The sequence below is a fragment of the Salvelinus sp. IW2-2015 genome, linkage group LG5 (genome assembly GCF_002910315.2).
Source record: "Salvelinus sp. IW2-2015 linkage group LG5, ASM291031v2, whole genome shotgun sequence".
NCBI classification, from domain to species: Eukaryota; Metazoa; Chordata; class Actinopteri; order Salmoniformes; family Salmonidae; genus Salvelinus; species Salvelinus sp. IW2-2015.
The window spans coordinates 23,693,657-23,707,280 of NC_036844.1; the positions used below are offsets into that span (position 1 = coordinate 23,693,657).

Consider the following 13,624-nt stretch of genomic DNA (forward strand, 5'->3'; position numbering starts at 1 on the left):
AGCGCTATGCTGTGCACTCTTCTGGCTTCTCCTACAGTGGCTGTCTACACTCTACACTCCATGCAATGTATTGACCCAAAAACCACATAGTAGCAACGCTGACCTAAATTCCCTCCCCGTGCTGTGAAAGGGACCAGTGTGCTGCTACCTCTAGCTGCTAACTGCTAATTTCATTAGTAGCCCCAGTGTTTTAGTCTGATGTATGGTGCTGGCTATTGGACATGACAGCGTATACACTGCAGAGCATACACATGCCGTATTTTACATAACGTAAAACGTAATCCACTTGATTGTGTGGCCTGAAGAAAAGAGTGGAACGCTTACGGTGGATGTAGTACATTGACTTTATGGCTATTTGGCGGGGGCTTTTATTCACAGCGACAGTCAGTTAACACAAATAGACAGTGTTTGGCCACCCAGGAATCAAACCTGAAGCAGTGTAGTGTATAGTGCATTCGGAAAGTATTCAGAACCCTTGACTTTTTCCATATTTTGTTACATTACAGCCGTATTCTAAAATCGATTCAATTATTAGTTTTTTTCATCAATCTACACACAATACCCCATAATGTCAAAGCAAAAACAGGTTTTTAGAAATGTTTGCAAATTGATTAACACCCCCCCTCCCCAGAAATACCTAATTTACTTAAGTATTCAGCCCCTTTTCTATGAGACTCGAAATTGAACTCAGGTGCACCCTGTTTTCATTGATCATCCTTCAGATGTTTCTACAAATTGACTGGAGTTCACCTGTGGTACATTCAATTGATTGGACAGGATTTGGAAAGGCACACACCTGTCTATAGTATAAGGTCCAACATTTGACACTACATGTCAGAGCAGTTTCTCTGTGGAGATAGGACAACCTTCCAGCAGGACAATCATCTCTGCAGCACCAATCAGGCCTTTATGGTAGAGTGGCCAGACGGAAGCAACTCCTCAGTAAAGGGCACATGACAACCTGCTTGGAGTTTGCCAAAAGGCATCTAAAGACTCTCAGTCCATGAGAAACATGGTGATGGCAACTCCATGCTGTGGAGATGTTTTTCAGCGGCAGGGACTGGGAGACTCGTCAGGATCGAGGGAAATATGAACGGAGCAAAGTACAGAGAGATCCTTGATGAAAACCTGCTCCAGAGCGCTCAGGACCTCAGACTGGGGTGAAGGTTCACCTTCCAACAGGACAACAACCCTAAGTACACAGCCAAGACAACAACGCAGGAGTGGCTTCGGGAAGTCTCAGAATGTCCTTGAGTGGCCCAGCCAGAGCCCGGACTTGAACCCGATCAAACATCTCTGGAGAGACCTGAAAATAGCTGTGCAGCTACGCTCCCCATGCAACCTGACAGAGCTTGAGAGGATCTGCAGAGAACAATGGGAGAAACTCCCCAAATACAGGTGTGCCAAATTTGTAGCGTCATACCCAAGAAGACTCGAGGCTGTAATCACTGCCAAAGGTGCTTCAACAAAGTGCTGAGTAAAGGGTCTGAATACTTGTAAATGTACCTCTGTAACAATGGCATGGAGAAGAAGGCTGACATTTTACGTGTCCCCAACCGATTGTGTTTTTTTGTTTGTTTGCGTTGTTTGTAATTTATGTTTTTTCTTAATTTGTACATAATGTTGCTGCTACCGTCTCTTATGACTGAAAAGAACTTCTGGACATCAGGACTGCGATTACTCACCACGGAGTGGCAGAATCCTTTTTTTCCTTTAACGAGTCTGATTAGCCCGACTCTAATGATATACTGCTTTCTCGGGAACAGGCCCAGATCCCCGTTATTTGCGTGAAGAGGAGACGGAAAAAAGGGGCCAGAGGGCGGGCTGCCTTCTGAGAATTCGTAAGCGATCAAATAAACCCCCACTTCCTTCCATTCTGCTAGCAAACGTACATTCTTTGGAGAATAAAATCGATGACCTACGCGGAAGATTAAACTACCAATCGGACATTCAAAATGGTAATAACTTATGCTTCACGGAGTCGTGGCTGAACGACGACACTATCAACATACAGCTTGCTGGTTATACGATGCACCGGCAGGATAGAACAGCGGCTTCTGGTAAGACAAGGGGCGGCGGATTATGTATTTTTGTAAATAACACATGGTGCACAATATCTAAGGAAGTCTCGAGTTATTGCTCGTCTGAGGTAGAGTATCTCATGATAAGCTGTAGACCACACTATCTACCTAGAGAGTTTTCATCTATATTTTTCATAGCTGTTTACATACCACCACAGACTGAGGCTGGCACTAAGACAGCATTGATTGAGCTGTATTCCACCATAAGCAAACAGGAAAACACTCATCCAGAGGCGGCGCTCCTAGTGGCCGGGGACTTTAATGCAGGGAAACTTAAATCCGTTTTACCACATTTCTATCAGCATGTTAAATGTGCAACCAGAGGGGAAAAAACTCTGGACCACCTTTACTCCACACACAGAGGCGCAGACAAAGCTCCCCCTCGCCCTCCATTTTGCAAATATGATCATAATTCTATCCTCCTGATTCCTGCTTACGAGCAAAAATTAAAGCAGGAAGCACCAGTGACTAGATCAATAAAAAAGTGGTCAGATGAAGCAGATGCTAAGCTACAGGACTGTTTTGCTAGCACAGACTGGAATATGTTCCGAGATTCCTCCGATGGCATTTAGGAGTACACCACATCAGTCATTGGCTTCATCAATAAGTGCATCGATGACGTCGTCCCCATGGTGACCGTACGTACATACACCAACACGAAGCCATGGATTACAGGCAACATCCGCACTGAGCTAAAGGCTAGAGCTGCTGCTTTCAAGGAGCTGGACTGTAATCCAGAAGCTTATAAGAAATCCCGCTATGCCCTCCGACGAACCATCAAACAGGCAAAGCGTCAATACAGGACCAGATCGAATCGTACTACACCGGCTCTGACGCTTGTCGGACGTGGCAGCGCTTGCAAACCATTACAGACTACAAAGGGAAGCACAGCCGAGAGCTGCCCAGTGACATGAGCCTACCAGACGAGCTAAACTACTTCTATGCTTGCTTCGAGGCAAATAACACTGAAACATGCATCAGAGCACCAGCTGTTCCGGAAGAGTGTGTGATCACGCTCTCCGCAGCCGATGCGAGTAAGACGTTTAAACAGGTCAACATTTAGACAGATTACCAGGACGTGAACTGCGAGCATGCGCTGACCAACTGGCAAGTGTCTTCACTGACATTTTCAACCTCTCCCTGTCCGAGTCTGTAATACCAACATGTTTTAAGCAGATCACCATGGTGCCTGTGCCCAAGAACACTAAGGTAACCTGCCTAAATGACTACCGACCCGTAGTACGCACGTCTGTAGCCATGAAGTGCTTTGAAAGGCTGGTCATGGCTGACATCGACACCATTATCCCAGAAACCCTAGATCCACTCCAATTTGCATACCTCCCCAACAGATCCACAGATGATGCAATCTTTATTGCACTCCACACTGGCCTTTCCCAGCTGGACAAAAGGAACACCTATGTGAGAATGCTATTCATTGACTACAGCTCAGCGTTCAACACCATAGTGCCCTCAAAGCTCATCAATAATTCTAAGGACCCTGGGACTAAACACCTCCCTCTGCAACTGGATCCTGGACTTTCTGACAGGCTGCCCCCAGGTGGTAAGGGTAGGTAACAACACATCCGCAACGCTCATCCTCAACACAGGGGCCCCTCAGGGGTGCGTGCTCAGTCTCCTCCTGTACTCCCTGTTCACTCATGACTGCACGGCCAGTCACGACTCCAACACCATCATTAAGTTTGCCGATGACACAACAGTAGTAGGCCTGATCACCGACAACAACGAGACAGACTATAGGGAGGAGGTCAGAGACCTGGCCGTGTGGTGCCAGGACAACAACCTCTCCCTCAATGTGATCAAGACAAAGTAGATGATTGTGGACTACAGGAAAAAGAGGACCGAGCACGCCCCCATTCTCATCGACTGGGCTGCAGTGGAGCAGTTTGAGAGCTTCAAGTTCCTTGGTGTCCACATCACCAACAAACTAACATGGTCCAAGCACACCAAAACAGTTGTGAAAAGGGCACGACAAGACCTATTCCCCCTCAGGAGTTTGAAAAGATTTGGCATGGGTCCTCAGATCCTCAAAAGGTTCTACAGCTGCACCATCGAGAGCATCCTGACTGGTTGCATCACTGCCTGGTGTGGCAACTGCTCAGCCTCCTACCGCAAGGCACTGCAGAGGGTAGTGCGAACGGCCCCGTACATCACTGGGGCCAAGCTTCCTGCCATCCAGGACCTCGATACTAAGCGGTGTCAGAGGAAAGCCCKAAAAATTGTCAAAGACTCCAGCCACCCTAGTCATAGACTGTTCTCTCTGCTACCACACGGCAAGCAGTACCGGAGCACCAAGTCTAGGTCCAAGAGGCTTCTAAACAGCTTCTACCCCCAAGCCATAAGACTCCTGAACATCTAATCAAATGGCTACCCAGACTATTTGCTTCCCCCTCTTTTACACCGCTGCTACTCTCTGTTGTTATCATCTATGCATAGTCACTTTAATAACTCTACCTGTACATATTACCTCAACTAACCGGTGCCCCCGCACATTGACTCTGTACCGGTACCCCCCTGTATATAGTCTCGCTATTGTTGTTTTACTGCTGCTCTTTAATTATTTGTTACTTTTATTTCTTATTCTTATCCATATTTTTTTTAACTGCATTGTTGGTTAGGGGCTCGTAAGTAAGCATTTCACTGTAAGGTCTACACCTGTTGTATTCGGCGCATGTGACTAATACAATTTGATTTGATTTGAAATGTGATATTTCAGTTTTTTATAAATTAGCGAAAATGTATTAATACCTGTTTTTGCTTTATCTATATGGGGTATTGTGTGTAGATTGAAGAGGGGYAAAAAACTATTTAATCAATTTTAGAAGAAGGCTGTAACGTAACAAAATGTTGGAAAAGTCAAGGGGTCTGAATACTTTCCAAATGCACAGCATCCCATATGGTGCATGTTGTACAGTATATTTTATTTAGAGTGGTGTTTAGATAAAGACATGTCCTAGCTGGTCAGGAATGATCCTGTGCATGATTGGCTTGTCAGTGTCTGTCTTTTCCTCACCCCTGACCCCCCCACTGTCTGTGTCTCCAGGGGGATTTTCTACCAGGGGTACTACTGTTCCCGCTGTGGGACTGGAGCTCATAAAGAGTGTCTAGAGTGCATCACCATCTGCAAAATCAGTAGGTTTACTTTACACTCAACTCCAGTACTATACATTACAGTGGAACTACACAGGTATAAGAGCAACTTCATGTGAAGTGTTACAGACAAGTCTCCCTAGATACAGACTGTCCAATGGGACATTAATAAATACTGAGTTGTAACATTTTGTTGACCAACTGCTCTTTCTCTTCCTTTCTCTTTCTCTCTCATTTTTTCAGATCCACTCGACACGGTGAGTGTTTCACCCCCCCGCTTCTTAGACATTCAGCTTCATCACCCTTTGAAAAATGCAATCTATTGTTTCATGAAGAAGTTCTCATATTGCTGTTTTATTGATAAATGATTGATACATATTTTTGGTTGTGTAGCATCATAACGCTATAACTCCACTGTGGAGCTCCCTTATCTTGACCCTGTTATGTGTTGATCCTTCCTTTTTCAGGACCCTGGACTACCGTCATCAGGTAGGAATGCTGTGTATACAGGAATTCACGTAGCACAGTGTAATGTTACTCAGTCAGAAATCAAAACAATGTACAGCAGACTTTGATAAAGATTGCTATCAAGCTGTCAAACTAACTTGAAGTTGTTTGGAAGGTGGATTAGAGCTACAGCTCTCTGCTTCCATCTAGTGGAAGACTACAATGCAAGCGCTGATTAAGTAGACTAATACAAGCGATGGAAGTGTTGAGATGTATATGGAGAATTCTGTATAGTCTTCATAGCCCATTGGAAGAGTGTTTAGTTTAACTTACAGTATGCATTTTATCCTGGCTTTAGGCCCTAAGATGGTGGCAGTAAGGAACTATCATGGGACCCCTGTTCCTCCGGGGAAGACTCCACTCTCCTTTCAGACAGGGGACTTCATCGAGCTGCTGAAGGGGGAACCTGACACCACCTGGTGGGAGGTAAAATCACTCCCGCCCCCCTATAAATAGTGACTATAGGTTATCACCTAACATACACATTCTGAGGAACATTCATATCATTCTCCTATATCTATCCATAGCAGCAGAGTTGTTGTATATCAACACCTAGTGTCTCTCTCCCAGGGAAAGCTTATCCAAACCCAGAAGAGTGGCTTCTTTCCTAACAACTGTGTAAAGCCTTGTTTGGACCCCAAGGTAAAATACCCCTCAAACATACACATTCATTCACTCACTAATGATTCTACTCTATTTATGAACTCTCTAATGCTGATTTTGTTGTTGTCACCACAGCCTTTGTTCCAGTCCTTCCCCAGCCGGCAGCCCTCAAGGGAAACAGACTACTATGGATACCCCTGGTACGACCCTTCACCTTGGATACATCATACATGTTTCAAAAGTTGGGATGTCCTCATTTTGAAATGATGATTCAGTGTAGTTTGAAAGCACTATCTTCTCATTTCTCTGCAGTAAATAAATTGTATTACTGTGGTATTATTATGTTAGGACAGTGCATTACTATGTTAGGACAGTGCATTACTATGTTAAGACAGGGCATTACTATGTTAATACAGGGCATTACTATGTTAAGACAGTGTATTACTATGGTAAGACAGTGTATTACTATGTTAAGACAGTGTATTACTACGTTAAGACAGTGTATTACTACGTTAAGACAGTGTATTATTACGTTAAGACAGCGTATTACTTTGTTAGGACGGTGTATTACTAAGTTAGGACGGTGTATTACTATGCTAGGACGGTGTATTACTATGCTAGGATGTGTATTACTATGCTAGGATGGTGTATTACTATGCTAGGACGGTGTATTACTATGTTAGGACGGTGTATTACTATGCTAGGACGGTGTATTACTATGCTAGGATGTGTATTACTANTGTATTACTATGCTAGGACGGTGTATTACTATGCTAGGATGTGTATTACTATGCTAGGACGGTGTATTACTATGCTAGGACGGTGTATTACTATGCTAGGACGGTGTATTACTATGTTAGGACGGTGTATTACTATGCTAGGACGGGGTATTACTATGCTAGGACGGTGTATTACTTTGCTAGGACGGTGTATTACTATGTTAGGATGGTGTATTACTATGTGTATCTGTAGTCCTTCAAGGACCTGTGTTCCCCCTCAATGTCCCGTCAGGTTTGCTGGCAACATGGAGCGGACACAGGCTGACAACCTGTTGAAGTCCCACAGCAGTGGAACATACCTGATCAGAGAGAGGACTGCTGAGGCAGAGAGGTTCGCCATCAGCATCAAGTGAGTGTTGTTTACCATTTGCCCTAGGAAAGGTACATAACAGGAGACTTCTCTGTATCTATAACATTATCAAACCTCCATTCCTTTGCGTACTTTATAGTGCAAGTCACTTTATTGAATGACTCAATCTTTGTAGTGTACAGTCGTGGCCAAAAGTTTTGAGAATGACACAAATATAAATTTTCACAAAGTCTGCTGCTTCAGTGTCTTTAGATATTTTTGACAGATGTTAATATGGAATACTGAAGTATAATTACAAGCATTTCATAAGTGTCAAAGGCTTTTATTGACAATTACATGAAGTTGATGCAAAGAGTCAATATTTGCAGTGTTGACTTCTTTTTCAAGACCTCTGCAATCCGCCCTGGCATGCTGTCAATTAACTTCTGGGCCACATCCTGACTGATGGCAGCCCATTCTTGCATAATCAATGCTTGGAGTTTGTCAGAATTTGTGGGTTTTTGTTTGTCCACCCGCCTCTTGAGGATTGACCACAAGTTCTCAATGGGATTAAGGTCTGGGGAGTTTCCTGGCCATGGACCCAAAATATCGATGTTTTGTTCCCCGAGCCACTTAGTTATCACTTTTGCCTTACGGCAAGGTGCTCCATCATGCTGGAAAAGGCATTGTTCATCACCAAACTGTTCTTGTATGGTTGGGAGAAGTTGCTCTCYGAGGATGTGTTGGTACCATTCTTTATTCATGGCTGTGTTCTTAGGCAAAATTGTTAATAAGCCCACTCCCTTGGCTGAGAAGCAACCCCACACATGAATGGTCTCAGGATGCTTTACTGTTGGCATGACACAGGACTGATGGTAGCGCTCACCTTGTCTTCTCCGGACAAGCTTTTTTCCGGATGCCTCAAACAATCGGAAAGGGGATTCATSAGAGAAAATGACTTTACCCCAGTCCTCAGCAGTCCAATCCCTGTACCTTTTGCAGAATATCAGTCTGTCCCTGATGCTTTTCCTGGAGAGAAGTGGCTTCTTTGCTGCCCTTCTTGACATCAGGCCATCCTCCAAAAGTCTTCGCCTCACTGTGCGTGCAGATGCACTCACACCTGCCTGCTGCCATTCCTGAGCAAGCTCTGTACTGGTGGTGCCCCGATCCTGCAGCTGAATCAACTTTAGGAGACGGTCCTGGCGCTTGCTGGACTTTCTTGGGCGCACTGAAGCCTTCTTCACAACAATTGAACCACTCTCCTTGAAGTTCTTGATGATCCGATAAATGGTTGATTTAGGTGCAATCTTACTGGCAGCAATATCCTTGCCTGTGAAGCCCTTTTTGTGCAAAGCAATGATGACGGCACGTGTTTCCTTGCAGGTAACCATGATTGATAGAGGAAGCACAATGATTCCAAGCACCACCCTCCTTTTGAAGCTTCCAGTCTGTTATTCGAACCCAATCAGCATGACAGAGTGATCTACAGCCTTGTCCTCGTCAACACTCACACCTGTGTTAACGAGAGAATCACTGACATGATGTCAGCTGGTCCTTTTGTGGCAGGGCTGAAATGAAGTGGAAATGTTTCTTGGGGAATCAGTTCATTTGCATGGCAAAGAGGGACTTTGCAATTAATTGCAATTCATCTGATCACTCTTCATAACATTCTGGAGTATATGCAAATTGCCATCATACAAACTGAGGTAGCAGACTGAAAATTAATATTTGTGTCATTCTCAATACTTTTGGCCACCACTGTACATTGCCAGGAAGATGTCATACAGTTTGGGATGCCTTTAGAGTTAGATCATGCCCACTCAGTCCGTTCCCTGTGATTCCTCTCTAGTCACTGCAGTACTTTTGTTTCCGACAGGTTCAATGATGAAGTGAAGCACATTAAAGTCATTGAGAAAGACAGCTGGATCCACATCACTGAGGCTAAGAAGTTTGAGAGTCTACTGGTAATATAGCTTTCATCAATCAGTCACATAATGTCCCCTTACTACTTCTAATGCTTATATGATTAATGAAGGACCCTATTGCTTCTTTCTCTTGTGTTCTGTCTGACAGGAGTTGGTGGAGTACTATCAGTCTCATTCGCTTAAGGAGAGTTTCAAGCTGCTAGACACAACATTACGATATCCCTACAAATCTAAAGAACGGGGGCCGGCGTCGCGGGCCAGCACCCGCTCTCCAGGTGAGCCCATCCCTGGTGAGCCTTCCTCCTCCCTCTTCCTCTACTCTCTGACAATACAGACATCCCTATTCAGAGTTAGTGCATGCATTCTACGGAGTGTGCAGGGCTATGGGCACAGAGTTAACTGACAGGGACAGGCTGCCGGTTTGTTTCTCCTCCCGCCTCTCTCCTCCCAGAACAGGAGACACCAAGCCAGGCCAGTCACCCTGCAGGGCTCGGTCCCTCCCAGAGTCACCACTTCCCCTGACCTAACCAACCCGCCAAAGAGAGAGTGAGGGGGGAAGGCTGGGTTGGGGTTCCTGGCAGCTGTCTCAGGCCCTGAGCTGGCTGGCTGGCCAGCTGAATAGGCTCTGTTGAACACTCTTCATCATTAGATGTGTAATAAATGATTTGGCTCTGCTCTCTGGTCTGGCCAGCCTCCCACATAGTCTTTCTCCCTCTCCAGCCAGGTCCATCTGGCACAAACAACAKATTTTTTCCCCTCCATTTTTCTGGTCAGTGTGTGGAAATGGTTGGAGAGATGAATGGGAACGTGTTGTGTGTGTGTGTGTGTGGGTTGGAGGGGTTGGAAGGGGTGTACTTCAGGGCAGAGGATAGGGGCTGGCTGGCCAGGAGCAGGATTCAGCGCCTCTGGTGTCTTGGACATTTGTCAAGGTAGTTTTTTTAGTGTGTGAGGCATGGGTATAAAATTGAGTATTGTTTTTCTCCCTTTTGATTTAGGCAATTTTTTCCCATGGGGGCTATCTGTCCAAAGCCTGGTGTGTTGGCCACCTTGATCTCTGGCCAGCTATTGCACGCTCCCTAATGAATTTCCTTTCTCTCTCTCTCTCTTTCTCTCTTTCTTGTTCTCTCTTCCACTGCCTTTCTCAGCAGCCATTGGCGCTTCCTACAACTTCTCCTTCCTCAGTCCTCAGGGTCTAAACTTCTCCTCTCAGAGCTCAGCCCCCTTCTGGTCAGGTACTCTCTCCTCCCTTTTCTTCAGCTCTTGTTCTTCTTCGCTCTTTCCTCTAGCAAGCCACCTCTCTCTTTTCACATCCCTTTTCATCCCGTACTCTTTCATAGCTGCTGTCATAGGTTCTCATCTCTGTTGTCATGTGTCATCACTGTACATTACATTGTTTGGAGCATATAGGATGTGCGACTTTATCTTTATATGTCATCACTGTGCCATCATTGAGTAGAGCATTGAATGAACTGGTTTCTTTAGAAAGTCAAATTGAATCAAGGTGTAGAATCCATCTCCTCCGTATCACTCATGCACCATCCTCTCCTCCAACCCTAATCTCCACTACTGTCTGTTAATGTTGTGCACTCTCCCACGATCTTTATCTGTGGGCCACCAATGTGTCTGGTCTCTGCACTGTTATCCCATGGACTCGCTCTGATGTCATTGCTGCAGTATTCACGCCGAGGGTGGTCAGCACAGCGGTGGCCAGATACAACTTTGCAGCACGGGATATGAGAGAGCTGTCTCTCAGAGAAGGGGACATCGTCAAGATCTACAGCAAGATTGGAGGAGACCAGGGGTGGTGGAAGGGAGAGGCCAATGGCAGGGTGAGAGAGAACGAATATAGGAGGGGCTTAAGAGATGTTATTCATGATATTACAATGTTCTTACCATAGCAATTGCTGTGTAATTACACAGGTATGAGAGAATCTTAATGTACAGTGTTTCCGCAAAGTGAAGTCTACAATGTTGTCTAATCTAGCATTTGCCTCACTGAAATCTAGAAGGCTTTTCTTTAGGCTACAGTATTAGATTTTTGCCAAGTTTCTGATCTCATTGTTGACGTTTCAGATTGGATGGTTTCCCTCAACGTACGTTGACGAAGAAGGAGTTCAGTGAGGCTCTGATGTCACCACGGCCCCAGTCCAATCACATCACACCTCGCTCCACAGTCCTCAGAGAGGACTAGTTGGTTTCCAGGGAAACACTATGTGGAATACTTTTTGCTGGAGACTGATTTTGCAGTGAACAACGTTTCTACTCCGGTTTTCTTCCTACTTGTATGCATCGGCTTTGCTTATGTTGTTTTTTGTAAGATCTTGTCCTGTTTGATCTCTGTGAGGAAGTCTGTCTGCCTCTTGTTGTTCTGAAGAGGCTGACATGGACTGTGAAAAATTGTAGAGAGGCCCAACATACAGTACATACAGATACTGGGAACCTATAGTTTTATTACATAGATAGACTCCTCCTTTGTTGCAGGTCTATGGGAGGGGCTAATATAATGTATAGATAATTTATTTAACAGAGATCCTAACAATTATTGTGTGTTGTTGAGATTAGCAACACAGCAGACAAAAAGAAAAAGAACAAGACACAGGTTTGTGTCTTTTTGCTGGAAGATTTTGCCTTAGTTGTCATGGCGATGCCTTGAAGGCTTACAGGAGAGATGGAAGGAGAAATGGCCTTGCACACACACACACTCACACTTGCCCTTGCCTTTGAAGTGTGGTCAATGCTCACAGGATTCGCCAGTCATGGTCCATGGACTATCTGCAGCTTACAGTTGAGCTCTACCCATCTATCCTCTACTGCAGAGTGGACTATGGATGGAGAAGAAGAGAGAAGGGGGCGATGGAACATTTGGGATTGCTCCAGTCATCAACACTCTATGTGAATGGTGCAAGAAGGGAGTTAGTTCATTAATTCGTCCCCCTTGCCGACTGAAGATAGACAGTGGCACTCAGAAACATTGCACTGGAGTCGGGGTATTAACTGTTCCTGTCGCAGCCCAAAAACACAGCGACCCACTGAAAGMTGTAATGTTAGGTAGAATGGGTGTACAGATAGAATGTTCACATCAGTCTCAGCACTTTACGTCTATGGGATCTCCTCACAATCAACAGGATGCAAAAAGGGAAACGTTAAGTCAGTCCAACAGCCACTTAATGCACTGAAAATCTATCTTGGTGTTCAATGTTTTTGTTGTTTTATTTGAACAAGACCAAATTTACTTGCTGAAAACTGGACCAACCTGAATTATTTTAAAGCCAAATGCAACCTCTTTTTATTAATGTCCGCATGAACTTTAACCTAGATATTTGTATTATCAGTTTGTTTGTACCTTGCCTTATTTTACAAATGGACACATGGTACAGGGACTTCAGCAAGTTTACAATTTAAATCAACTTTTGTTGCTTTGGTGACTGGCGAAGTAATATGGCAGCTCCATGAATTACGCAGAATCAAAAAGTCAACATCATACTATGATGATCTACCTGAACATAATATGAAGGTGTCACAATATGGACATATGGTATGCAGTCATACATTTTCTAGCTCCAAGGGAAAACAGTGCAGCCACACTGGATCATTGACTGAATGACCACATCCATTTAATTAGAAGATAGAGATACAGATGGCTGCCATATTCCCTGGTCCCATCCCAGATCAGTTGCCAAGTAGGCTACCCACAATAATCTACTGACCAGAAGGATTCAAACAGTGATGTTGGCTGACAAACTAAGACTGATGTGGTGGAAGAGGAAAGAGTACTGTAAGTTTCTGACCATATGTGACAGTGTGTATTCCAAAGGCCCACTACTCCCAAATACAACTCCTGCCATCTAGGATTGAAGGAGTTCATTTTGAGGGGAGTACTTGTTAGCTAAGGGGGGGGGGGGGGGGGATTACTTAGTCGCTGTTTGTGTAGTGGAGAAAACCCATTGCATGTGGTAATAGATATTTCGACTCCTGTCAGTACATCCTCAAAAAATTACTTAATCGTGTACATTTTTTTGAACGGTCGAGTATTTCCAAAATGAGGTCTATCATGAAATAAATATTTCTCTTTTTGCCTAAATTTGATGTTTCTGTTGTTTTATGAGCTAAATAATATTTTATTGTTATTATTTTTTTTAACAAAGCCTTGTCAAATACCTAATACAATACCTAATATGTCCAGATGTCATTTGGAACTTTGAGAAATCAGAGGGAAATGTGATGGCTTATAGGCGCCATCTTGTGGACATCTGATGACACAACAACATGAGGAGCAGCTGTTAGCATATTGAACGTGAGAATACAACATCTGGGCTGGCTTCGCATGACTAC

At 44.4% G+C, this 13,624-nt stretch overlaps 1 protein-coding gene across 13 annotated transcripts in view; it reads left to right on the forward strand.

Annotated features, from left to right (window-relative positions):
- LOC111964081 (guanine nucleotide exchange factor VAV2-like) overlaps nt 1-13,373 on the forward strand; it is a 262,685-nt gene extending 249,312 nt beyond the window's left edge. For 4 of the 13 annotated variants that reach the window (XM_070443611.1, XM_070443615.1, XM_070443612.1 and 1 more), the window contains 12 exons: nt 5,143-5,231; nt 5,433-5,446; nt 5,657-5,678; nt 5,995-6,122; nt 6,267-6,338; nt 6,435-6,499; nt 7,311-7,427; nt 9,244-9,331; nt 9,441-9,582; nt 10,438-10,524; nt 10,967-11,121; nt 11,366-13,373. In XM_070443611.1, coding sequence (XP_070299712.1) covers nt 5,143-5,231; nt 5,433-5,446; nt 5,657-5,678; nt 5,995-6,122; nt 6,267-6,338; nt 6,435-6,499; nt 7,311-7,427; nt 9,244-9,331; nt 9,441-9,582; nt 10,438-10,524; nt 10,967-11,121; nt 11,366-11,413 — 1,027 coding nt within the window. In that variant the 3' untranslated portion in view covers nt 11,414-13,373. The remainder of the gene's footprint in view (nt 1-5,142; nt 5,232-5,432; nt 5,447-5,656; nt 5,679-5,994; nt 6,123-6,266; nt 6,339-6,434; nt 6,500-7,310; nt 7,428-9,243; nt 9,332-9,440; nt 9,583-10,437; nt 10,525-10,966; nt 11,122-11,365) is intronic. The other 9 variants (XM_070443618.1, XM_070443621.1, XM_023987789.2 and 6 more) reach the window with 5 other exon arrangements.
- Nucleotides 13,374-13,624: the final 251 nt, after the last annotated feature.